The sequence below is a fragment of the Salvelinus alpinus genome, chromosome 20 (assembly GCF_045679555.1).
Source record: "Salvelinus alpinus chromosome 20, SLU_Salpinus.1, whole genome shotgun sequence".
In the NCBI taxonomy this organism is placed as follows: Eukaryota; Metazoa; Chordata; class Actinopteri; order Salmoniformes; family Salmonidae; genus Salvelinus; species Salvelinus alpinus.
The window spans coordinates 9,694,519-9,721,059 of record NC_092105.1 but is presented as its reverse complement, the minus strand read 5'-3'; the positions used below and the strand labels follow the sequence as shown (position 1 = coordinate 9,721,059).

Below are 26,541 nucleotides of genomic sequence, written 5' to 3'. Positions count from 1 at the left end.
TACGAGATGAGATAATTTATTTAATATGAATTCAACTATTTGGATGCAATATTGTACAGCGTGTTCAGTATTGTACAGCGTGTTCAGTATTGTACAGCGTGTTCAGTATTGTACAGAGTGTTCAGTATTGTACAGCGTGTTCAGTATTGTACAGCGTGTTCCGTATTGTACAGCATATTTGGTAAAACACCAGGTCCGTATTATGGCAAGAAGATCTCAAATAAGCAAAGACAAATGACAGTCCATCATTACATTAAGACATGAATGTCAGTAAATGCTGAACATTTCAAGTCCATTCTCAAAAACCATCAAGCGCTATGATGAAACTTGCTCTCATGAGGACCACCACAGGAAAGGCAGACCCAGAGGATAAGTTCATTTGAGTTAACTGCACCTCAGATTGCAGCCCAAATAAATGCTTCAGAGTTCAAGTAACAGACACATCTCAACATCAACTTTTCAGAGGAGACTGTGTGAATCAGGCCTTCATGGTCAAATTGCTGCAAAGAAACCACTACTAAAGGACACCAATAAGAAGAAGAGACTTGCTTGGGCCAAGAAACACAGGCAATGGACATTAGACTGGTGGAAATATGTCCTAGAAGTCAAGGCACACTTAACCAGCATGGCTACCACAGCATTCTGCAGCGAAACGCCATCCCATCTGGTTTGCGCTTAGTGGGACCTTCATTTGTTTTTCAACAGGACAATGACCCAAAACACACCTCCAAGCTGTGTAAGAGCTATGTGATGAAGGAGAGTGATGGAATGCTGCATCAGATGACCTGGCATCAAGGCAAAGGGTGGCTACTTTGAAGAATCTAAAATATATGTTGATTTGTTTAACACTTTTTTGGTTACTACATGATTCCATATGTTATGTCATAGTTTGTCTTCACAATTATTCTACAATGTAGAAAACAGTGAAAACCCCCCCCAAAAAACCTTGAATGAGTCGGTGTGTTACTGTAAAATGCGACAATTGTTTCTGCACACTACTTTTTAGGACCAGGACTACTTTTTAAACCTACAGTAGGTAACTATAATGCTACGTCAGATGTCAGCTAGGTATGATAAAACATAGACAAACATTTGCATTGGCTGTGTTTATGAGGCTTTGACAGATGTAAGGTATGGTTTTGTTGGATGCATTTTGTTTTATGTCACTTTTTATCCAAATGATGCCGATAATTTAACTTCGACGAAATGATGTTGTATGAAAAAACCTCTAGGAGGAATTTGTTTCACCTCAGAAAACAAACAATCAGAAAGACAGACATCAATAAACAGACCTTCAGGGATTCAGTTCTTGTTTAAGACTCAGGGGTCCAACCAGTAACAGTTGGACCAAAGCACCTTTTAAAACAAAGATGAAGTCAAATAATAAGAAGATAGAGAGAAAACATGACACTTTCCTTGATTTCAGATTCCATAAAGAACAAACTAATTCATGTTTTAAAAAGTAACAAAAAAAACTTGCACACCCTTTGTAATCCACCACAGATTATAAACGGGAAACCCAGCCGCGACCTGCCTAGCGATGTAAGCCTACCAAAGGAGCTAAATGCCTTTATGCACGCTTTGAGGTAAGCAACACTGAACCATGCATGAGAGCCCCAGCTGTTCAGTACGACTGTATGATCTTGCTCTCCGTAGTCAATGTAAGACCTTCAAACAGGTTAACATTCACAAGGCCGTGGGGCCCGACGGAATACCAGGCCACATACTCAAAGTTTGCACTGAGTAGCTGGCAAATCGCCCCGTAGCACTCACATCTATAGCCATGAAATACTTTGAAAGGTTGGTCATGGCTCACACTATCATCCCAGACACCCTGGACCCACTCCAATTTGCATTTCGCCCCAACAGATGACGCAATCTCTATTGCACTCCATACTGCCCTCACCCCTCTGGACAAAAATAATACCTATGTAAGAATGCTGTTCATTGACTACAGCTCAGCAATCAAAACCATAGTCCCTTCCAAGCTAACCACCAAGCTCAGGACCCTGGGTCTGAACACCTCCCTCTGCAACTGGATCCTGGACTTTGATGGGCCGCCCCCAGGTGGTGAGGGTAGGCAACAACACATCCACCACACTAACCATCAACACGGGGGCCCCGCAGGGCTGTGTGCTTAGTCCCCTCCTGTATTCCGTTCACCCATGACTGCGCACGAGTCCAACACCAAGTATGCTGACGACACGACGGTGGTAGGACTTATCACGTAGGACGAAGAGGCAGCCTATAGGGTGGAGTTCAGAAACCTGGTAGTGTGGTGCCAGGACAACAACCTCTCCCTCAACGTCAGCAAGACCACAGGAGCTGATCGTGGACTAGAGGAACCGGAGGGGCGAACACACGCCCCCATCCACATCAATGGGGCGGTAGTGAAGCAGGTCGAGAGCTTCAAGTTCCTCAGTGTCCAAATCACTAAGGACTTAAGGTCCATACACACAGTTGAGAAGAGGGCATGACGGCGCCTCTACACCTCGGGAGGCTGTTCTACAGCTGCACCATCGAGAGCGTCTTGACTGGCTGCATTACCGCTTGGAACGGCATCTACAAGGCACCCGATCGCCAGGCGCTACAAAGTGGGGTGCATACGGCCCAGTACATCACTCGGGCAGAGCTCCCTGTCATCCAGGACCACTATACCAGGCTGTGTCAAGAGGAAGGCCCCACGTTGCTGACGTTGTGAAAGACTCGAGCAACAACAGTGCACTAAGTCTGGAACCAACACGACCCTTATCAGCTTCTATACCCAAGTCATAGAAAAGAAAGGTGGACTGGGGTCTTTTAGACATCTTGAAGTCAATGTGCCCCCCATACCAAATCTGACACTTTTAAGCTTGTTTCTATACCCTTAAACACACAGCAACATGGGATTCATTAGTCCACTGATGATACAGTCCCAAAATGTTTTGCATGTCAACAGACAAGTTTAAGGTATTGGACTTTCAAGAAGTGTCACTTGCCACACAATGATGCATTTTACATCATGTGACACTTTGCTTCTTGAAAGTCCAATATTTTGAAAACTTGTCTGTTGACATGCAAAACAATTTGGGACTGTATCAACAGTGGACTAACGAAACAATATTATAAGATAGTTTTGGAGTAGATTTTTCCTTTAATGTAGGCAGGACAGGTGACGATGCGTCTTTGGCTCATACGTCATTCTCTTCACAGTGACCTTTATGGAGAGGCAGCAAGACGGAGACTTGAGAACATTCTGTGCGACCATTCTCATTTCCTCATTACAAATCGCCAACCAAATCAAATCAAACCATCAATGATGGTCTTTCCACCCAGCTCTCCATTTCTCCTCAGACGCACACATCCACAACCCCCTCGTCCAGATCTCTTTCGTCGGCCGACTCTCTCCCCATCGCCTCCATCTTGACCTGCTCCAGTGCCTGCCAGGAGTCCACTTCCTGGTCTCTCCTGATTGGCTCCCCACCACTACGACCCTGCTGGGCGGAGCCTCCCTCTGTGGAGTAGATCCCAGAGTCTCCGCTGTCCTGGCGGATGTGCTTGCCGCTGTCCTGCTCCAGCGCTGAGGGGGGCGCTGTGAGAGGAGGAGCGACATGTATCTCCAGGAGCAACACCTCAGGACAGATGGTCAGCTTATCACAGCACAGCTCCGCCTCTGAATCAGCAGTGGGGAGGCGGGGCATGTCGGAGCCGGGGGAGTAGTCACAGAGGTACTGGGGGGAGGGGAAGAGAGAAAGATGATAATTGTCATGGCTTAATCCCAACCACCCTTAAACACACAGATACACCCACCAACCAAGAGGATGGACAGTACACCTGGATATTACTGTTATGCTGTTTACTGTTGAGTAAACATTTGTGAGGCCTACCTCCTGGATGTGTGCAGGCAGCTGGATAGAGGGGTAAACGGTGTTTTTGAGGACTCTGTAGAACATGAAGAAGGCGTAGGAGGGAAGCAACACGAGCAGGAAACACAGCATCATGGAGACCAGGAAGTATAGGAAGATCTGCCAGTACGGGGTGTCACCTGAGGACGAGGACAGTCACACTTTAGTGGCCTTATTATGTAACTGCTCCTGTAAAACACGCTCTCTGGCATCTCTACACACACATTACACAGGTAGGTAATTTGTCAAGCAATTTGGAAACCAATCTCCAAGTCTTTAGTGTGAAGTGTTCATTCCTACCCTCTGTCTGCATGCACTGGGGTTCTGTGTAGCTGCTAGTCTTGTTGTAGTAGTAATAGCGAGACTGGATCATGACACAGTACCACGTCCAGGCCTCCAGCTCAGGCAGCGTCACCAGGTTGTTGCTAGAGTCCACCACTTTAGGCTTCAGACCCTGAACATCCAATAAGAACAGGTTATAAAATCAGACAGGGTTGGGATACGCTGCCCTGTCTTGCACTACCCCCAGCCGTTCCACTTATTTCACCCATTCCAGTAGGAGCACATGGGATTCTAGTGGTGAACTCATCATCAAGCCCTTTACAAGTTGAATCAGATGTGCTAGTCCTGAATACGTCACAAAAGTGGAACGGTTGGGGGTACACCAGGAAAGGTTTGGGATATAGAGATGACATAGAAATCATATATCTGCTCTGGTGTAACACAGGGACACAGCAGAAGGGTTATTGATGTTGTTTCAACTGGAAGAGTTCCAGAGAACATGGAACAACTGACATAGAACACTTCAAAACCTTCCAGAATACAAAGCACCAACATAGAACACTTCAAAACCTTCCAGAATACAAAACACCAACATAGAACACTTCAAAACCTTCCAGAATACAAAGCACCAACATAGAACACTTCAAAACCTTCCAGAATACAAAGCACCAACATAGAACACTTCAAAACCTTCCAGAACACAAAGCACCAATATAGAACACTTCAAAACCTTCCATAATACAAAGCACCAACAAAGAACACTTCAAAACCTTCCAGAATACAAAGCACCAACATACAACACTTCAAAACCTTCCAGAATACAAAGCACCAACAAAGAACACTTCAAAACCTTCCAGAATACAAAGCACCAACATAGAACACTTCAAAACCTTCCAGAATACAAAGCACCAATATAGAACACTTCAAAACCTTCCAGAATACAGAGCACCAACCAGTTACCTGCATTGAAAACCACATTAGAACACACTTGTGTTCCTATCTTTAAGATGATTGTTTAGAGTGTTACAACATGTTGTTGTAGCTTCTGGTGTTTTACAGCAGTCCCAGGCTTACTGAGGGGAGGCCCAGGTTACAGCAGTCTCAGGGTTACTGAGGGGAGGCCCAGGTTACAGCAGTCCCAGGGTTACTGAGGGGAGGCCCAGGTGACAGCAGTCCCAGGGTTACTGAGGAGAGGCCCAGGTTACAGCAGTCCCAGGGTTACTGAGGGGAGGCCCAGGTTACAGCAGTCCCAGGGTTACTGAGGGGAGGCCCAGGTTACAGCAGTCCCAGGGTTACTGAGGGGAGGCCCAGGTTACAGCAGTCCCAGGGTTACTGAGGGGAGGCCCAGGTTACAGCAGTCCCAGGGTTACTGAGGGGAGGGCCAGGTTACAGCAGTCCCAGGGTTACTGAGGGGAGGCCCAGGTTACAGCAGTCCCAGGGTTACTGAGGGGAGGCCCAGGTTACAGCAGTCCCAGGGTTACTGAGGGGAGGCCCAGGTTACAGCAGTCCCAGGGTTACTGAGGGGAGGCCCAGGTTACAGCAGTCCCAGGGTTACTGAGGGGAGGCCCAGGTTACAGCAGTCCCAGGGTTACTGAGGGGAGGCCCAGGTTACAGCAGTCCCAGGGTTACTGAGGGGAGACCCAGGTTACAGCAGTCCCAGGGTTACTGAGGGGAGGCCCAGGTTACAGCAGTCCCAGGGTTACTGAGGGGAGGCCCAGGTTACAGCAGTCCCAGGGTTACTGAGGGGAGGCCCAGGATACAGCAGTCCCAGGGTTACTGAGGGGAGGCCCAGGTTACAGCAGTCCCAGGGTTACTGAGGGGAGGCCCAGGATACAGCAGTCCCAGGGTTACTGAGGGGAGGCCCAGGTTACAGCAGTCCCAGGGTTACTGAGGGGAAGACCAGGTTACAGCAGTCCCAGGGTTACTGAGGGGAGGCCCAGGTTACAGCAGTCCCAGGGTTACTGAGGGGAGGCCCAGGTTACAGCAGTCCCAGGGTTACTGAGGGGAGGCCCAGGTTACAGCAGTCCCAGGGTTACTGAGGGGAGGCCCAGGATACAGCAGTCCCAGGGTTACTGAGGGGAAGACCAGGTTACAGCAGTCCCAGGGTTACTGAGGGGAGGCCCAGGTTACAGCAGTCCCAGGGTTACTGAGGGGAGGCCCAGGTTACAGCAGTCCCAGGGTTACTGAGGGGAGGCCCAGGTTACAGCAGTCCCAGGGTTACTGAGGGGAGGCCCAGGAGTCTTTAGAGGCCACAGAAAAAGGCAGAAGGTTGTGCCAGTACCTGAGGGTCATCAGAGCGGCTCCAGTACAGGATGCGGTAGTCCAGGAAGGGGATGTGTTCCTTCATGGAGCCCTGGGTGCTGTTCAGGGGATCAGAGATGGTCACATCCAGCAGGTTCTTCACAGGAGCCAGCTCCACCCTGGACGGTGGGCCCAAAGAAGCTACACGGGGAAGAACAGATCAGACCAAAATACACTCACTAATAATCAATAGTTGCCATACAGGCAACTCCAGAGTTCTGGGAATGACTCTTGGTGAAGGACAGATTAACGGTCTCTGTGCTAGTTGTGTGTGAGGGTGGCTGTGCGTGTTATATTTTCATTTTATTTAACCAGGTAAGACCCATTGAGGTTAAAAGTCTAATTTGCGACGGCGACCTGGCAAGAAGGCAAAACAGGGAAATAGCAGCGTGTACGGAAAATATTACAGATAAATACAAAAGACAAAAGCTGTGTTCGAATACCCATACACTACATACTATTAGTTAATTGTATTATACTGTAAACTAAACTGTATTCTTTCAGTTGAGCGTACTAGCGCTTCACCCGTCTATCCCGGAAGTTGATGCTGTTGCTGAGCAACCTCTTGCTAGCATAACAAATTATTAGTTAGGACATCATATGACTTTGGGGCGTGTTCGTAAATTCAATCTGAGAGTGCCAGAGCACACTCTGGGCGTTCCTAAATTCAGAGTGTTGTCAGATTATCTGTTCATAAGCGTTCAGAGCGCACACTGGACGCTCTGGCCGAGGACTAGGGTTGATCCAAGTGTTCTGACCTGAGCTTGGGTGCTTGGCTGCCGTTGTAACTGGCTAATGTTGGCTAGCTACATCCAGACACAAATGAGAGAACATTTCACTCTGACCATTGTACTTGCCCTAGCAGAGCTGGTTAGGCTGGTTTCATGTTATCCAGAGTGTTGGTAACTGTAACTGTGCTGCTAGCAACAATTTAATCACGCTTTAAAAAACTACACAACTTAGCTAAGTTAGATAGCATATAGTTGATATACTGGCAAGTCCGATGTATTAGTAGCCAACCAACGTTAGGTAGCTAGCTAACATACTGGTACATACTACTGTAATATGCTATGTGGTTCGTGAGGATAGCGTAGGTAACAAATTGTCAGCCAACATAACGTAACTTATGTGAAAAGTCATTACATTGCTCAACATTCGTCATAATTAGTTACATTTCACTGGATGTTGGCCAGGTGGTAGCGTCCCACACCCCCTAGAGAGGTTAAAGCAATGAATTTGTATCTGCTCTCGTTGGACTTCGGCTGCATATCTTCCGCCATTTACTACAAATCTGAAAATGTTGTGAAGCCCCTCCCCATTTTGAGGAATTGCATTATGGGCCCTAAAGTACGGCAATAGTGTCCTCTGCGTGTATACTTCATATTTTGGCAAATTTAGGACGACATCCGGGAATTGTCATACTAACTATATCTGTAAAATGGGATAGAGACAGCTTGATCCCATATGTCGAAGGGGCTTGGTCCTTCTTTTTTGATATTTTCAGTGGTATTGTTAACAAACGCACCCCCATAAAGAAAATGAGAACCGAAAAAACAGGTTCAGCCCCTGGTTCGACCGTGATCTGGCAGAGTTACTCCACCTCAAGAATTGCATTTGGCGAAAGGCTTGGTACACGCATACTCAGGCTGACTGGCTCTCGTTCAGGCAAATGAGAAATAAGTGCACAGGCTATCCGGAAGGCCAAAGTTAGTTACTTTAAGGAGCAGTTCTCTCTCTGTGGGTCTAACCCCAAGAAGTTCTGGGAAACGGTTAAAGACCTGGAGGATAAACCCTTGTCCTCACAGCTGCCCATGTCCCTTAATGTTAATGATGTGGTTGTTACAGACAAGAACATGGCTGAGCTTTTTAATCACCATTTTATTAAGTCAGGATTCATATTTGACTCAGCCATGCCTCATTGCCAGTCCAACATTTCCTCATTTCCCACCCCTTCTAATGTGACTATCCCCGATGCTTCTCCCTCTTTTTCACCTGCCCCGCTACAAAGTTTCTCCCTGCAGTCACTAAGTCCGAGGTGCTAATGGCATTCCTTAAACTTGACCCCCCAAAAAACATCTGAGTCATATGGATTAGACCCTTTCTTCTTAAAAAATGTTCTTACCCCTATCATTGCCAAGCCTGTATCTCCTTTCTGGGGAGGTTCCCATTGCTTTGATGGGAGCCACAGTTCATCTTTTATTTAAAAAGGGGGGAGATCAAGCTGATCCTAATTGTTATAGGCCAATTTCTATTTTGCCCTGTTTATCAAAAGTGATGGAAAAACTTGTCAATAATCAACTGACTAGCTTTCTTGATGTCTATAGTATTCTCTCTGCTATGCAATGTTTTCTGCTCAGGTTATTGATGCGTCACTGCAACCTTAAAAAGGTCCTAAATGATGTCACCATTGCCATTGATTCTAAGCAATATTGTGCTGCTATTTCTATTGACTTGGCCAAAGCTTTTGATACAGTAGACCATTCCATTCTTGTGAGCCAGCTAAGGAGGATTGGTGTCTGATGGGTCTTTGGCCTGGTTTGCTAACTACCTCTCTCAAAGAGTGCAGTGTATAAAGTCAGAACATCTGCGGTCTCAGCCACTGCCTGTCACCAAGGGAGTACCCCAAGGCTCAAGCCTAGGCCCCACGCTCTTCTCAATTTACATCAACAACATAGCTCAGGCAGTAGGAAGCTCTCTAATCCATTTATATGCAGACGATAGTCTTATACTAGGTTGGCCCCTCCCCAGATTTTGTGTTAATGCTCTACAACAAATCTTTCTTAGTGCCCAACAGGCTTTCTCTACCCTTAACCTTGTTTTGGAGGTGTTCAGAACAAAAAGGTCATGTGGTTTGGTAAGAAGAATGCCCCTCTTCCCACCGGTGTGATTACTACCTCTGAGGGTTTAGAGCTTGAGGTAGTCACTTCATACAAGTACTTGGAAGTATGGCTAGACAGTGCACTGCCCTTCTCTCTGCACATATCAAAGCTGCAGGCTAAAGTCAAATCTAGACTTTGTTTCCTCTATCGTAATCACTCCTCTTTCACCCCAGCTGCCAAACTAACCCTGATTCAGATGACCATCCTAACCATGCTAGATCACGGAGACGTAATTTATAGATCGGCAGGTAAAGGTGCTCTCGAGCGGCTAGATGTTCTTTACCATTCAGCCATCAGATTTACCACCAATGCTCCTTATAGGACACATCACTGCACTCCTCTGTAAACTGGTAATCTATGTATACCCGTCGCAAGACCTACTGGTTAATGCTTATTTAGAAAACCCTCTTAGGCCTCACTCCCCTTTATCTGAGATATCTACTGCAGCCCTCATCCTCCACATACAACACCCGTTCTGCCAGTCACATTCTGTTAAAGGTCCCCAAAGTACACACATCCCTGGGTCCCTCTTTTCAGTTCGCTGCAGCTAGCGACTGGAACGAGCTGCAAAAAACACTCAAACTGGACAGTTTTATCTCAATCTCTTAATTCAAAGACTCAAATCATGGACACTCTTACTGACAGTTGTGGCTGCTTCGTGTGATGTATTGTTGTCTACCTTCTTGCGCGGTTGTCTGTGCCCAATAATGTTTGTACCATGTTTTGTGCTGCTACCATGTTGTGTTGCTACCATGTTGTTTTTCTTACGTTGCCACCATGCTGTGTTGACAACATAGCAACACATGACGTCTTAGGTCTCTCTTTATGTAGTGTTGTCACTCTTGTCATGATGTGTGTTTTGTCCAATATTTATATTGTATTTATTTCCCCGCAGGAGGCCTTTTGGTAGGCCGTCATTGCAAATAAGAATTTATTCTTAACTGACTTCCCTGGTTCAATAAATGTTAAATAAAATATAAAAAAATCCATAATTGCACCATGGGTAATTGATGTAGCATTTGTTGTGAATCTTAAAGCACCATGATACACCGTGTCCAGAGTTTAAGGTACTTGTGGAGGCCTGCATGTCCTCTCCCCTGTCCTCGCCCCTACCTGGGCTCGAACCAGGGACCCTCTGCACACATCAACAACTGACACCCACGAAGCATTGTTACCCATCGCACCACAAAAGCCACGGCCCTTGCAGAGCAAGGGGAACAACTACTTCAAGGTCTCAGAGCGAGTGACGTCACCGATTGAAACGCTATTAGCGCGCACCACCGCTAACTAGCTAGCCATTTCACATCGGTTACACATAGACAATATCACCATAATCGAGGACCGATAACAAAGTGCTTTGAACAAGATCATTTCTGACAGACATTGAAAAGCAAGATTTGTCCCTAAAATAGAAACCCAATTTCAACGTCAGTTTCTTCAAGGTTAACAATGTGCTGTTTAAAATTCAGCTTTTCATCCAACTAATTCCCATAGATATTATAGGAGGTGACCCTATCAATTTGCTGGCCTTTCATAGTTAAAATCTGAAAGTGACCATCTGTTTACAAAAAAAAAAAAAAAGCACGTGTCAATTCGAAAAGATGCCTCTGAATAACATCAAAAGCCAACTATAAGTCCTGAAAAGCGATCTCAATAGTAGATGCGCAAGAATAAATCAGTGTCAACAGTCTTCCCTATATCATTTATATACAGTGTAAAAAGGATCGGACCTAAAGTTGAGCCCTGGGGAACTCCTTTCGTAAGCCTTCGAAACTCAGATTCCATTCCCTGTTGTGCTACACACTGTTCTGTCAGAAAGGTCATTTTGGAACCAATACAAAGCATCAACACTTAAACTGACTTTTATTTAGTCTATACAACAGCAGGGCATAGTCAATGGTGTCGAAGGCCTTTGACAAGTCGATAAAAAGTGAACATCTAAAAAAATCCCCAACAACCTTAGTGCAGTAATTGTACTATACTGCCCTACCAAGCAAAAAGGCAGTAACTGATCATTTGGTAGAAAATGAGTTAGTCATTTTTGCTCCATTAAATACATGCTTAATCATGTGGACAAGTATTCTGCCTCTATTGTATTGTGTTTTGGTGAAAATGGGGGTCATGTTAGCAGTAACTGCATAAAGTTACTGTGAAACCAAGGTAAATAAAAGCCCTTTTTCCTCAGTTCCACACTATGAGCAGTTACTGGCTTTTTGCTTGGTAGGGCAGTATACTTGGCTTTAAAACCCGACTGGAATTGAGATAAAACTGATGAAATCATAACTCAGTTTTTTCCAAAATGTTTGCATGTGCAGACAGTTTAGATATGTGACGATAGTTATCCAACTGGGACAGATTTCCACCCTTATGTAAAGGCGTGACGTAGGCTGCTTTCCAGACTTTAGGAATGGTATTACTCGCCAATGAAAGATTTACCATATGAGTGAGGGGCAGCAATAATCTCTGCACCCATTATTTGAAAAATGAGGGTTCAATTCATCCGGGCCAGCCGCTTTCTTAAGAGTAATAGATTTGAGTGCCTTTACAACTTCTGAAAGCTCAATCAACACAAGCGTGTGGCTGTTGGTGTGTGGCTGTTGGTGTGTGGCTGTTGGTGTGTGGCTGTTGGTGTGTGGCTGTTGGTGTGTGGCTGTTGGTGGGCGTTTAAATGTGTGAATGTTCGCAACTGTGTTTATTTTCTTCTCTCATTTAGTTTTTCCATCTGTGCTCAAGTCTGTCTGCCTTCTCCCATTCCTCTCTCACCATCTATATCAGGGCAGAACTCTATGTAGACCCAGTCTGAGTTGACTCCGTCTGCGCTGGCTTGGACTCGGAGCATGTATTTGCCCAGGTAGTACAGATCAGAACCTGTGAGGTCACAGCGGGTGTGTGTGGTCCTTTTACAGACACAGATCCAGCTCCAGTTCCTCTTCTTCATCTTCATCTGGTACTTCCTGTTGGGGAGCGAGCGAGAGGGTCAGTGATGAGAGGCAGTCTTGGCCTAATACCAGATCATGACTCTGTGGTAAATTAAAACAGACGAGATACTGTTTGGGTGTAGGATGTGAAATACGGTATCATGTGTGACATGTAGGAGGGGGGAGGTGAAATACGGTATCATGTGTGACATGTAGGAGGGGGGAGGTGAAATACAGTACGTGACATGTAAGATGGGGTGGAGGGTTCTGCGGGGGTGGTGTGCGTACATCTGGTGACTTACGCCATGTACTCTACAGTGAAGTTAACAGCGTTGCCTGTGGTCGTCTGGTCCCAGTCCCACGTCAGTACGTACTGTGTGTTCAGGGTGAGCAGAGTCAGGTTCTGAGGTTGTAGCAGCTCTGCAAGCACTGGAACACAGAGAGTAAGACAGGCAGACCGGGTCATTGAGAAGTTCTTCACTGTTTGGTACCGTGTTGATTACATGATGGGAGTTGGATATAATCAACTGATTCGGCAGCAACTGTGAAGTTAAAATAACCTAACCATTTGCATACTTTAGGCTGTGTATTTCATCACTACTTCACAGCCAACCACCTATTCACATGTCCTGTGGACAATATGAAATATTCAACAAAAGAGGAATTGATCCAATATTTAAAATCTCTGAAGAACCAATAAGCAAACACATTCCTGTGGTGAGAATGAAACAATAGACGTGCAACAATGACATTGACCTCACTAGCAAGCCAGCGCTTCTATTGGACGATTCCACGCCAGCGAGAAATATTTTCAGTCTCTCAGAATGTTCTTGTAATTCTCACATAGGAACGGCATTGGGAGGATGTTTACCATGCGTTTTACCTTTGTAGCAAACAATTATTATTTTTTAAACATGATGAAAGTGGCCATGTAAGACCCTAATGATCTGTAAACCGTACATGATAGACATCTTGGTGTCATTATAACTCCTTGTAGTGTTCCCTCAAATATGGAGTATGTCTAGACTATTTTAAATAAAAATCGTCACATTCATTTATTCAACATTAAAAAAAATATTGATCTCAAAACAACACTTTTCGATTTAGCTTATTTTTAGACAGTTTGTAAACAATATACTCTTCTTCAAAAATAAACATTTCTAGAGTAGGCTCTGGTACATTTAATGATATGATCCAGTCTATTACATAGAAATGGTAATTATAGGTCATTAACCAATCACAGCCGTCCTTTAGGATTGCACATAAAGCAAGTCACCAGCAGATGGATTGCCTTTGAATCCATTTTCCCCCATTCACTGTGTTGGTGGTGCTCATAAACTGTTTCACACAGAATTAGCAGAGTCCACTCTGGAAATGTGATGTACTTGTAGATTATTCAAATTGGTCAGAAGCCGAAAAAGGAAATTCCTGAGGACAACAATGCGAACTCCACCTATGCTCTCCAGTAAACATTAAATCACATGGTTTATCTGTTGCTCTGTGACTGCGATAACTTCAGAACAAAATTTGACTACAATAAAGTTACCAATGTCTTTGCAAATGATCCAAACAAGCCACGTATAACAATATGCTTCAAATGAAAACACAGATGACTGCGGTAAAAATAAACCGCAGGCTATAGGCTTATTACACACGAAAGACAATGGTCTAAATATCCCCTCCGGTTGGTTTAGTCATCTTGCTTGGTTAACTTAGTCTTAAAACAGTAGATGGGTTCAAGAACACTTGCATTTTGTCACATAGCTAACCAAAGTTAGCAAACGTTACGTTTTTTGACTGTGCACATGTCGCGCAAGCAAGGAATGATCATTATGTTGTTTGACCTGGATGCTTCATGTGCAACCCACACCCCTGCTATTTTTTTAAACTTGTGGATGGTGAAACACATTGAAGGCTTTCAGAAACACATTGAAAAGTAACTAGACACGGTGTTGATCAGTCAGCACACATTTACACAAGAACAAAATGTAATTGACAGAGGACGGAGCAGAGTGAATTTATACATAAGGGCTAGAATTTGCTCTGGATCTTCTAACAGCGATGCGTCCGTCTGGTGTGTGTATGTATTATAAATGACCAGTTTTCCCAGAGTTCCGTGTATCTAACTGGTTATAATAGCAGCAGAGGATGTACGCTAGTTTATTTGTTTCTGCTCGGATTACACGCAAGTGTCCAGGACAGAAGTTTACACAGATGACAGTATTCAGCCAGAAGAAAAACATTATATAGCAATAGATACAGTGCATTCAGAGAGTTTTCAGAACCCTTGACTTTTCCCACATTTTGTTATGTTACAACCTTATTTCTAAAACATAACGATTCAGACCCTTTGCTACGAGACTCAAAATTGAGCTCAGGTGCATCCTGTTTCCATTGATCATCCTTAAGATGTTTCTACAACTTGGAGTCCACCTGTGGTAAATTCAATAGACTGGACAAGATGGGAATAGGCACACACCTGTCTAGGTAAATTGCAACCGTTCTTAGTCGTTTTTTGTGCGCACGTGGGGGGTGCCGCCTACACAGCCAGGATGCCTGCTAAACCAAGTATAACTATAAGAAATCTAAGACGTGTCAAATTATATCCAGCTCAGGGGCTCCAGCTATGCATTTGGCTGCCAACTTGCTAGCTAAGTGGCTAGATGTCAAGATTTAGTTTATTGGTCACTGTAGAGACATTCAATCCCATCCTGGATCGAGATCCCTGTTGCCTAAATTGTTATGAAAGAACTCCGCAGATGCAAAGTCTGGCGAGAGAATTTCAGTAAAATGTGGCCTGTGGCCTGCTGGAGGTCATTTTGCAGGGCTCTGGCAGTGCCCCTCCTTGCACAAAGGCGGAGATAGCGGTCCTGCTGCTGGGTTGTTGCCCTCCTACGGCCTTCTCCACATCTCCTGATGTACTGGCCTGTCTCCTGGTAGCGCCTCCATGCTCTGGACACTACGCTGACAGACACAGCAAACCTTCTTGCCACAGCTTGCATTGATGTGCCATCCTGGATGAGCTGCACTACCTGAGCCACTTGTGTGGGTTGTAGACTCCGTCTCATGCTACCACTAGAGCGAAAGCACTGCCAGCATTCAAAAGTGACCAAAACATCAGCCAGGAAGCATAGGAACTGAGAAGTGGTCTGGTCACCACCTGCAGAACCACTCCTTTATTGGGGGTGTCTTGCTAATTGCCTATAATTTCCACCTTTTGTCTATTCCATTTGCACAACAGCATGTGAAATGTATTGTCAACCAGTGTTGCTTCCTAAGTGGACAGTTTGATTTCACAGAAGTGTGATTGACTTGGAGTTACATTGTGTTGTTTAAGCGGTCCCTTTATTTTTTTGAGCAGTGTATAATGCTGTGTGACCAGGATTTTTATTTTATTTAGGAGCACCAATGCGCCTGGAACAATTAAGTATTCTAGCAATATTAGCGCAAATATTTTTGCATTGTGCTCCTACATTTTTTTGTTGTTGTGCGCTTACATTTTTCTCAACTTCAACATGCAATGTGCTCCTTATAAAATACGTCAGCGACAGCGTAGACCCAAGTAAGTACACAAAAGGTATAAATATGCAATATCCTCCTTTGCATACTTGGGTATTATTCTAAAGGAGCTCTGCATCCAAACAAGACCAAATTTGGTTGTTCCGATCCAAACATTGACATCTATGTTTCACAAATTTGGCCATAAAAGTACACCACAGTACAGCTCAATAGAGTACAGTGTACTCAAGTCGTGTGATCTGTGTACTGTAATGTACTGCTTCACTATACTCTACGATCCAAACTTGTGAACCCAACGATGGTGTGACTACTATAAATTCCAAATGTAGCCAATTCAATTTCATAAATTCCGCTACCGAATTTTTTAGAAATTCCATTAACAATTTGGTAATGGAATTGTCTTAATCACTTAATTCATAAACAAAATTGATGTCAGTAAAAACACTAACTGAAAGGTCTAATTATACTTGTTCCTTCCATTATCCTCCCTCATGAAATACACATTTGAAAATACACACCACATGGCCAAAAGTATGTGGACGCCTGCTCGTCAACAATCTAATTTCAAAATCATGGGCATTGGCGTTGGTCCCCCGTTTTCTGTCATAACAGCCTCCACTCTTCTGGGAAGGATTTCCACTAGATGTTGGAACACTGCTGCAGGGACTTGCTTCCATTCAGCCAGGAGAGCATTTGTGAGGTTGGGCGATTAGGCCTGGCTCGTAGTCGGCATTCCAATTAATCCCAAAGGTGTTCAATAGGGTTGAGGTCAGGGCTCTGTGCAGGTGTAACCGATGTGAAATGGCTAGCTAGTTAGCGGTGGTGCGCGCTAGCAGCCTTTCAGTCGTTGACGTCACTTGCTCTGAGACACTGAAGTAGTGGTTCCCCTTGCTCTGCAAGGGCCGCGGCTTTTGTGGAGCGATGGGTAACGATGCTTCGAGGGTGACTGTTGTTGATGTGTCCCTGGTTCGCGCCCGTGTCAGGACGAGGGGGCGGACGTAAAGTTATACTGTTACACAGGCCAGTCAAGTTCTTCCACACCGATCTCAACAAACCATTTCTAAATGGACCTCACTTTGTGCATGGGGGCATTATCATACCGAAACAATAAAGGGCTTCCCCAAATTGTTGCCACTAAGTTTGAAAGAAAAGAATCGTCTAGAATGTCGTATCATTAAGATTTCCCTTCACTGGAACTAAAGGGGCATAGCCCAAAACATGAAAAACTGCCAAACCCATTATTCTTTCTCAAAACGTTACAGTTGGCACTATGCATTCGGGCAAGTAGCGCCCTCCTGGCAGTCGCCAAACCCATTTTGCAAATACATGCTTGAACGTGCCAATCGGATCTAGCTCGCTTGTTAGGCTCTGCCCACCTCCTTGCTTGTTCTGCCTACTCAGATCAAATTTGCGCCCATTGGAAACGACAGACTGTGGTCTATTTGGTTAATCCTTAGTCCAAATTAATGTACAGGTTTTGTTTAAAGCGCAAATTGTCTCGAAAACAAAACAGCCAAATACTCCATTTAAACGTGAATCGATTCACAATTCCGGTATGGTTCTAGAAACAAATCCCTTTACTTTCATATCACATCAAAATAATTTAACAAACGCAAAATATACTTACTGTACACTGTTTTAAAGGTGTACACAGTTGCAGCCGACAGTATTTTTCAGTGAATACACATTTTCGGCGTCTGTCTTTGTTTAAACACAGGTGTTCGGAGACGCTGATGGCTAGCTAATTAGCACAGGTAGCTGTTTTCCGTTAACAAGCACTGTAACGTGGAAATATGGCTGTGTGGGAATCCAATCCTAACCCTGTGTAATGGAACCGGGAGTCAAGAACGAGCTGTGCGTTCGTGAATTCAACTCTGGCTATCTATTCCGACTCCAGCGCGCTCTCGTCTGAGTCCCGGAGTGCAGAATAACTGTTGAATGTACAAACACGCAACACATGTTGAATATGACCGGTGTCAGTAAACGTCGGCAGAAAAAAACATTATTAAATGATTGCCAGCAGCACAGTCACCATCCCTCTAGATAACATGAACACAACCTAATCAGCTCTTCTAGGGCGAGGAAAAATGGTCAGAAGGAGGTGAACTCGTATTAAAATGTCTGAAAGTAGCTTTAGCCAGTTAGCTTGGGTGCTTGACTGCGGTTGATGTCGGAACGCTCCGATCAACCAGAGCGTCCAGTGTGCGTTCTGAATTTATGAACGGACAATCAATGCTTTGCATTTTCGAACGTCCAGAGCACCCTGGCACTCCAGAGTGGATGCGAAGACGTAACAATCGTATCCATATAAAACCGGGGCCAACATCCATATAGCTAAACCCAATTTCGTCCTAATGTAGCTATCGAGTGGTGCAGCGGTCTAAGGCACTGCATCTCAGTGCTAGGGGTAGGATTACCACACCGCCGAGAGACTGAAAACCAGCTTCTATCTCAAGGCCATCAGACTGTTAAACAGCCATCACTAACACAGAGAGGCTGCTGCCTACATACAGACTTTAAATCATTGGCCACTTTAATAATGTTTACATATCTTGCATTACTCATCTCATCATCTCATATGTATATACTGTATTTTATACCATCTATTTCATCTTGCCTATGGCGCTCTGTCATTGCTCGTCCATATATTTATATAAATATATTCTTATTCCATTCCTTTACAGACCCCCCATTCCTTTACACGGTCCCGTGTGGCTCAGTTGGTAGAGCATGGCGTTTGCAACGCCAGGGTTGTGGGTTCATTCCCCACGGGGGGGACCAGGATGGGGGGGGACCAATATGTATGAACTTTCCAATTTGTAAGTCGCTCTGGATAAGAGCGTCAGCTAAATGACTTAAATGTAAATGTAGATTTGTGTGTATTGTAACGACCCTGGGTTTATAAGCGTGGAAATCGACTCTGCCGCACGAGCATGCTTTTGCGGCACAGTCGATGTGAAACAACCTCCCTATGTATGTCTCTCAATCAGAGGAAAACGAAAACACCTGCCTCTGATTGAGAGCCATACAAGGTCAATTAAACCTGACACTTAACATAGAACAAACAACACAGACTGCCCACCCAGCTCACGTCCTGACCCACTAAACACAACAATACAAAAGGAAAACAAGGTCAGGAACGTGACAGGCAGTAACTGATCATTTGGTAGAAAATGAGTTAGTCATTTTTGCTCCATTAAATACATGCTTAATCATGTGGACAAGTATTCTGCCTCTATTGTATTGTGTTTTGGTGAAAATGGGGGTCATGTTAGCAGTAACTGCATAAAGTTACTGTGAAACCAAGGTAAATAAAAGCCCTTTTTCCTCAGTTCCACGCTATGAGCAGTTACTGGCTTTTTGCTTGGTAGGGCAGTATACTTGGCTTTAAAACCCGACTGGAATTGAGATAAAACTGATGAACTCATAACTCAGTTTTTTCCAAAATGTTTGCATGTGCAGACAGTTTAGATATGTGACGATAGTTATCCAACTGGGACAGATTTCCACCCTTATGTAAAGGCGTGACGTAGGCTGCTTTCCAGACTTTAGGAATGGTATTACTCGCCAATGAAAGATTTACCATATGAGTGAGGGGCAGCAATAATCTCTGCACCCATTATTTGAAAAATGAGGGTTCAATTCATCCGGGCCAGCCGCTTTCTTAAGAGTAATAGATTTGAGTGCCTTTACAACTTCTGAAAGCTATATCAACACAAGCGTGTGGCTGTTGGTGTGTGGCTGTTGGTGGGCGTTTAAATGTGTGAATGTTCGCAACTGTGTTTATTTTCTTCTCTCATTTAGTTTTTCCATCTGTGCTCAAGTCTGTCTGCCTTCTCCCATTCCTCTCTCACCATCTATATCAGGGCAGAACTCTATGTAGACCCAGTCTGAGTTGACTCCGTCTGCGCTGGCTTGGACTCGGAGCATGTATTTGCCCAGGTAGTACAGATCAGAACCTGTGAGGTCACAGCGGGTGTGTGTGGTCCTTTCACAGACACAGATCCAGCTCCTCTTCTTCATCTTCATCTTGTACTTCCTGTTGGGGAGCGAGCGAGAGGGTCAGTGATGAGAGGCAGTCTTGGCCTAATACCAGATCATGACTGTGGTAAAATAAAACATACGAGTCACTGTTTGGGTGTAGGAGGTGAAATACGGTATCATGTGTGACATGTAGGAGGGGGGAGGTGAAATACAGTACGTGACATGTAAGAGGGGTGGAGGGTTCTGCGGGGGTGGTGTGCGTACATCTGGTGACTTACGCCATGTACTCTACAGTGAAGGTAACAGCGTTGCCTGTGGTCGTCTGGTCCCAGTCCCACGTCAGTACGTACTGTGTGTTCAGGGTGAGCAGAGTCAGGTTCTGAGGTTGTAGCAGCTCTGCAAGCACTGAAACACAGAGAGTAAGACAGGCAGACCGCGTCATTGAGAAGTTCTTCACTGTTTGGTACCGTGTTGATTACATGATGGGAGTTGGATATAATCAACTGATTCGGCAGCAACTGTGAAGTTAAAATAACCTAACCATTTGCATACTTTAGGCTGTGTATTTCATCACTACTTCACAGCCAACCACCTATTCACATGTCCTGTGGACAATATGAAATATTCAACAAAAGAGGAATTGATCCAATATTTAAAATCTCTGAAGAACCAATAAGCAAACACATTCCTGTGGTGAGAAAGAAACAATAGACGTGCAACAATGACATTGACCTCACTAGCAAGCCAGCGCTTCTATTGGACGATTCCACGCCAGCGAGAAATATTTTCAGTCTCTCAGAATGTTCTTGTAATTCTCACATAGGAACGGCATTGGGAGGATGTTTACCATGCGTTTTACCTTTGTAGCAAACAATTATTATTTTTTAAACATGATGAAAGTGGCCATGTAAGACCCTAATGATCTGTAAACCGTACATGATAGACATCTTGGTGTCATTATAACTCCTTGTAGTGTTCCCTCAAATATGGAGTATGTCTGGACTATTTTAAATAAAAATCGTCACATTGATTTATTCAACATTAAAAAAAATATTGATCTCAAAACAACACTTTTCGATTTAGCTTATTTTTAGACAGTTTGTAAACAATATACTCTTCTTCAAAAATAAACATTTCTAGAGTAGGCTCTGGTACATTTAATGATATGATCCAGTCTATTACATAGAAATGGTAATTATAGGTCATTAACCAATCACAGCCGTCCTTTAGGATTGCACATAAAGCAAGTCACCAGCAGATGGATTGCCTTTGAATCCATTTTCCCCCATTCACTGTGTTGGTGGTGCTCATAAACTGTTTCACACAGAATTAGCAGAGTCCACTCTGGAAATGTGATGTACTTGTAGATTATTCAAATTGGTCAGAAGCCGAAAAAGGAAATTCCTGAGGACAACAATGCGAACTCCACCTATGCTCTCCAGTAAACATTAAATCACATGGTTTATCTGTTGCTCTGTGACTGCGATAACTTCAGAACAAAATTTGACTACAATAAAGTTACCAATGTCTTTGCAAATGATCCAAACAAGCCACGTATAACAATATGCTTCAAATGAAAACACAGATGACTGCGGTAAAAATAAACCGCAGGCTATAGGCTTATTACACACGAAAGACAATGGTCTAAATATCCCCTCCGGTTGGTTTAGTCATCTTGCTTGGTTAACTTAGTCTTAAAACAGTAGATGGGTTCAAGAACACTTGCATTTTGTCACATAGCTAACCAAAGTTAGCAAACGTTACGTTTTTTGACTGTGCACATGTCGCGCAAGCAAGGAATGATCATTATGTTGTTTGACCTGGATGCTTCATGTGCAACCCACACCCCTGCTATTTTTTTAAACTTGTGGATGGTGAAACACATTGAAGGTTTTCAGAAACACATTGAAAAGTAACTAGACACGGTGTTGATCAGTCAGCACACATTTACACAAGAACAAAATGTAATTGACAGAGGACGGAGCAGAGTGAATTTATACATAAGGGCTAGAATTTGCTCTGGATCTTCTAACAGCGATGCGTCCGTCTGGTGTGTGTATGTATTATAAATGACCAGTTTTCCCAGAGTTCTGTGTATCTAACTGGTTATAATAGCAGCAGAGGATGTACGCTAGTTTATTTGTTTCTGCTCGGATTACACGCAAGTGTCCAGGACAGAAGTTTACACAGATGACAGTATTCAGCCAGAAGAAAAACATTATATAGCAATAGATACAGTGCATTCAGAGAGTTTTCAGAAGCCTTGACTTTTCCCACATTTTGTTATGTTACAACCTTATTTCTAAAACATAACGATTCAGACCCTTTGCTACGAGACTCAAAATTGAGCTCAGGTGCATCCTGTTTCCATTGATCATCCTTAAGATGTTTCTACAACTTGGAGTCCACCTGTGGTAAATTCAATAGACTGGACAAGATGGGAATAGGCACACACCTGTCTAGGTAAATTGCAACCGTTCTTAGTCGTTTTTTGTGCGCACGTGGGGGGTGCCGCCTACACAGCCAGGATGCCTGCTAAACCAAGTATAACTATAAGAAATCTAAGACGTGTCAAATTATATCCAGCTCAGGGGCTCCAGCTATGCATTTGGCTGCCAACTTGCTAGCTAAGTGGCTAGATGTCAAGATTTAGTTTATTGGTCACTGTAGAGACATTCAATCCCATCCTGGATCGAGATCCCTGTTGCCTAAATTGTTATGAAAGAACTCCGCAGATGCAAAGTCTGGCGAGAGAATTTCAGTAAAATGTGGCCTGTGGCCTGCTGGAGGTCATTTTGCAGGGCTCTGGCAGTGCCCCTCCTTGCACAAAGGCGGAGATAGCGGTCCTGCTGCTGGGTTGTTGCCCTCCTACGGCCTTCTCCACATCTCCTGATGTACTGGCCTGTCTCCTGGTAGCGCCTCCATGCTCTGGACACTACGCTGACAGACACAGCAAACCTTCTTGCCACAGCTCGCATTGATGTGCCATCCTGGATGAGCTGCACTACCTGAGCCACTTGTGTGGGATGTAGACTCAGTCTCATGCTACCACTAGAGTGAAAGCACCGCCAGCATTCAAAAGTGACCAAAACATCAGCCAGGAAGCATAGGAACTGAGAAGTGGTCTGTGGTCACCACCTGCAGAACCACTCCTTTATTGGGGGTGTCTTGCTAATTGCCTATAATTTCCATCTTTTGTCTATTCCATTTGCACAACAGCATGTGAAATTTATTGTCAATCAGTGTTGCTTCCTAAGTGGACAGTTTGATTTCACAGAAGTGTGATTGACTTGGAGTTACATTGTGTTGTTTAAGCGGTCCCTTTATTTTTTTGAGCAGTGTATTATGCTGTGTGACCAGGATTTTTTTATTTATTTAGGAGCACCAATGCGCCTGGAACAATTAAGTATTCTAGCAATATTAGCGCAAATATTTTTGCATTGTGCTCCTACATTTTTTGTTGTTGTGCGCTTACATTTTTCTCAACTTCAACATGCAATGTGCTCCTTATAAAATACGTCAGCGACAGCGTAGACCCAAGTAAGTACACAAAAGGTATAAATATGCAATATCCTCCTTTGCATACTTGGGTATTATTCTAAAGGAGCTCTGCATCCAAACAAGACCAAATTTGGTTGTTCCGGACCAAATCTGAACCAAGCATTGACATCTATGTTTCACAAGTTTGGCCATAAAAGTACACCACAGTACAGCTCAGTGTACTCAAGTCGTGTGATCTGTGTACTGTAATGTACTGCTTCACTGTACTCTACTATCCAAACTTGTGAACCCAACGATGGTGTGACTACTATAAATTCCAAATGTAGCCAATTCAATTTCATAAATTCCGCTACCGAATTTTTCAGAAATTCCATTAACAATTTGGTAATGGAATTGTCTTAATCACTTAATTCATAAACAAAATTGATATCAGTAAAAACACTAACTGAAAGGTCTAATTGTACTTGTTCCTTCCATTATCCTCCCTCATGAAAGACAAATTAGAAAATATACACTACAAGGCCAAAAGTATGTGGACGCCTGTGTAACGGATGTGAAATGGCTAGCTAGTTAGCGGGTACGCGCTACTAGCATTTCAATCAGTTACGTCACTTGCTCTGAGACTTAAGTAGGGTTTCCCCTTGCTCAGCAAGGGCCGCGGCTTTTGTGGAGCGATGGGTAACGACGCTTCGTGGGCGACTGTTGTTGACGTGTGCAGAGGGTCCCTGGTTCGCGCCCGTGTCGGGGCGAGGGGACGGTTTAAAGTTATACTGTTACACCTGCTCGTCAAACATCTCTCCAAAATCATGGGCATTGGCGTTGGTCCCCCGTTTGCTGCTATAACAGCCTCCACTCTTCTGGGAAGGATTTCCACTAGATGTTGGAACACTGCTGCAGGGACTTGCTTCCATTCAGCCAGGTTCAGCCACTCCATTTGTGAGGTTGGGGACTGATATTGGGCGATTAGGCCTGGCTTGTAGTCGGCATTGCAATTCATCCCAAAGGTGTTCAATACGGTTGAGGTCAGGGCTCTGTGCAGGCCAGTCAAGTTCTTCCACACCGATCTCAACAAACCATTTCTAAATGGACCTCACTTTGTGCATGGGGGCATTATCATACCGAAACAAGAAAGGGCTTCCCCAAATTGTTGCCACAAAGTTTGAAGCACAGAATCGTCTAGAATGTCGTATCATTAAGATTTTCCTTCACTGGAACTAAAGGGGCCTAGCCCAAAACATGAAAAACTGCCAAACCCATTATTCTTGCTCAAAACGTTACAGTTGGAACTATGCATTCGGGCAAGTAGCGCCCTCCTGGCAGTCGCCAAACCCATTTTGCAAATACATGCTTGAACGTGCCAATCGGATCTAGCTCGCTTGTTAGGCTCTGCCCACCTCCTTGCTTGTTCTGCCTACTCAGATCAAATTTGCGCCCATTGGAAACGACAGACTGTGGTCTATTTGGTTAATCCTTAGTCCAAATTAATGTACAGGTTTTGTTTAAAGCGCAAATTGTCTCGAAAACAAAACAGCCAAATACTCCATTTAAACGTGAATCGATTCACAATTCTGGTATGGTTCTAGAAACAAATCCCTTTACTTTCATATCACATCAAAATAATTTAACAAACGCAAAATATACTTACTGTACACTGTTTTAAAGGTGTACACAGTTGCAGCCGACAGTATTTTTCAGTGAATACACATTTTCGGCGTCTGTCGGTGTTCGGAGACGCTGATGGCTAGCTAATTAGCACAGGTAGCTGTTTTCCGTTAACAAGCACTGTAACGTGGAAATATGGCTGTGTGGGAATCCAATCCTAACCCTGTGTAATGGAACCGGGAGTCAAGAACGAGCTGTGCGTTCGTGAATTCAACTCTGGCTATCTATTCCGACTCCAGCGCGCTCTCGTCTGAGTCCCGGAGTGCAGAATAACTGTTGAATGTACAAACACGCAACACATGTTGAATATGACCGGTGTCAGTAAACGTCGGCAGAAAAAAACATTATTAAATGATTGCCAGCAGCACAGTCACCATCCCTCTAGATAACATGAACACAACCTAATCAGCTCTTCTAGGGCGAGGAAAAATGGTCAGAAGGAGGTGAACTCGTATTAAAATGTCTGAAAGTAGCTTTAGCCAGTTAGCTTGGGTGCTTGACTGCGGTTGATGTCGGAACGCTCCGATCAACCAGAGCGTCCAGTGTGCGTTCTGAATTTATGAACGGACAATCAATGCTTTGCATTTTCGAACGTCCAGAGCACCCTGGCACTCCAGAGTGGATGCGAAGACGTAACAATTGTATCCATATAACACCGGGGCCAACATCTATATAGCTAAACCCAATTTCGTCCTAATGTAGCTATCGAGTGGTGCAGCGGTCTAAGGCACTGCATCTCAGTGCTAGGGTTAGGATTACCACACCGCGGAGAGACTGAAAACCAGCTTCTATCTCAAGGCCATCAGACAGTTAAACAGCCATCACTAACACAGACAGGCTGCTGCCTACATACAGACTTTAAATCATTGGCCACTTTAATAATGTTTACATATCTTGCATTACTCATCTACATCTCATATGTATATACTGTATTTTAAACCATCTATTTCATCTTGCCTATGCCGCTCTGTCATTGCTCATTCATATATTTATATAAATATATTCTTATTCCTTTACTTAGATTTGTGTGTATTATGTAGTTGTGGAATTGTTAGGTTACATATTAGATATTGCTGCACTGTCGGAACTAGAAGCACAAGCATTTCGCTACACTCGCAATAACATCTGCTAAACATGTGTATGTGACCAATACGATTTGATTTAGAGGCATCACTACAGACCCCGGTTCGATCCCGGGCTGTATCACAACCAGCTGGTGATCTGGAGTCCCATAGGGCGGCGCACAATTGGCCCAGCGTTGTCCTGGTTAGGGGAGGGTTTGGCCGGGGTAGGCTGTCATTAACCGATTTGCCTAGTTAAATAAAGATTTACAAATATATGTAAAAACAAATATAATAATCCCTTACAGGGATCTAACTATAGCTAAATTAGCTAGTTACTGTACTTACCATTGGTTATTGGGAGAGACCAGAGGAGAACGAGTGCAAAGCCCACGTTCATGATGAATAATGATTATTTAACAAGTAATCCAACGGTACGTTTTTCCCAAACTACCTTCACAGATCGTTCATTTTCCCACTCCCAGTTTTAGTTGCTGTGTGCCAGTTGATTTGGTCTATCACCCAGTGAACATCACCAGGATAAACAATC

The 26,541-nt window shown here is 44.1% G+C and overlaps 1 protein-coding gene across 3 annotated transcripts; it reads right to left on the bottom strand.

Annotated features, from left to right (window-relative positions):
* On the bottom strand, positions 1-26,541 carry LOC139546264 (interferon alpha/beta receptor 1b-like). 3 transcript variants are annotated; one of them, XM_071354419.1, is made up of 9 exons: positions 26,340-26,541; positions 20,046-20,172; positions 19,638-19,822; positions 12,567-12,693; positions 12,110-12,300; positions 6,448-6,608; positions 4,185-4,338; positions 3,867-4,024; positions 1-3,710 (listed from the first exon to the last, which is right to left on the bottom strand). In XM_071354419.1, the coding sequence occupies exons 1-9, from the start codon at positions 26,389-26,391 to the stop codon at positions 3,330-3,332; spliced, it is 1,536 nt and encodes a 511-aa protein (XP_071210520.1). In that variant the 5' UTR covers positions 26,392-26,541; the 3' UTR covers positions 1-3,329. The 3 variants fall into 3 exon arrangements, with proteins under 3 accessions (XP_071210520.1, XP_071210522.1, XP_071210521.1); XM_071354421.1 differs by lacking the exon at positions 26,340-26,541 and adding an exon at positions 26,112-26,133; XM_071354420.1 differs by lacking the exon at positions 26,340-26,541 and adding an exon at positions 24,914-25,525.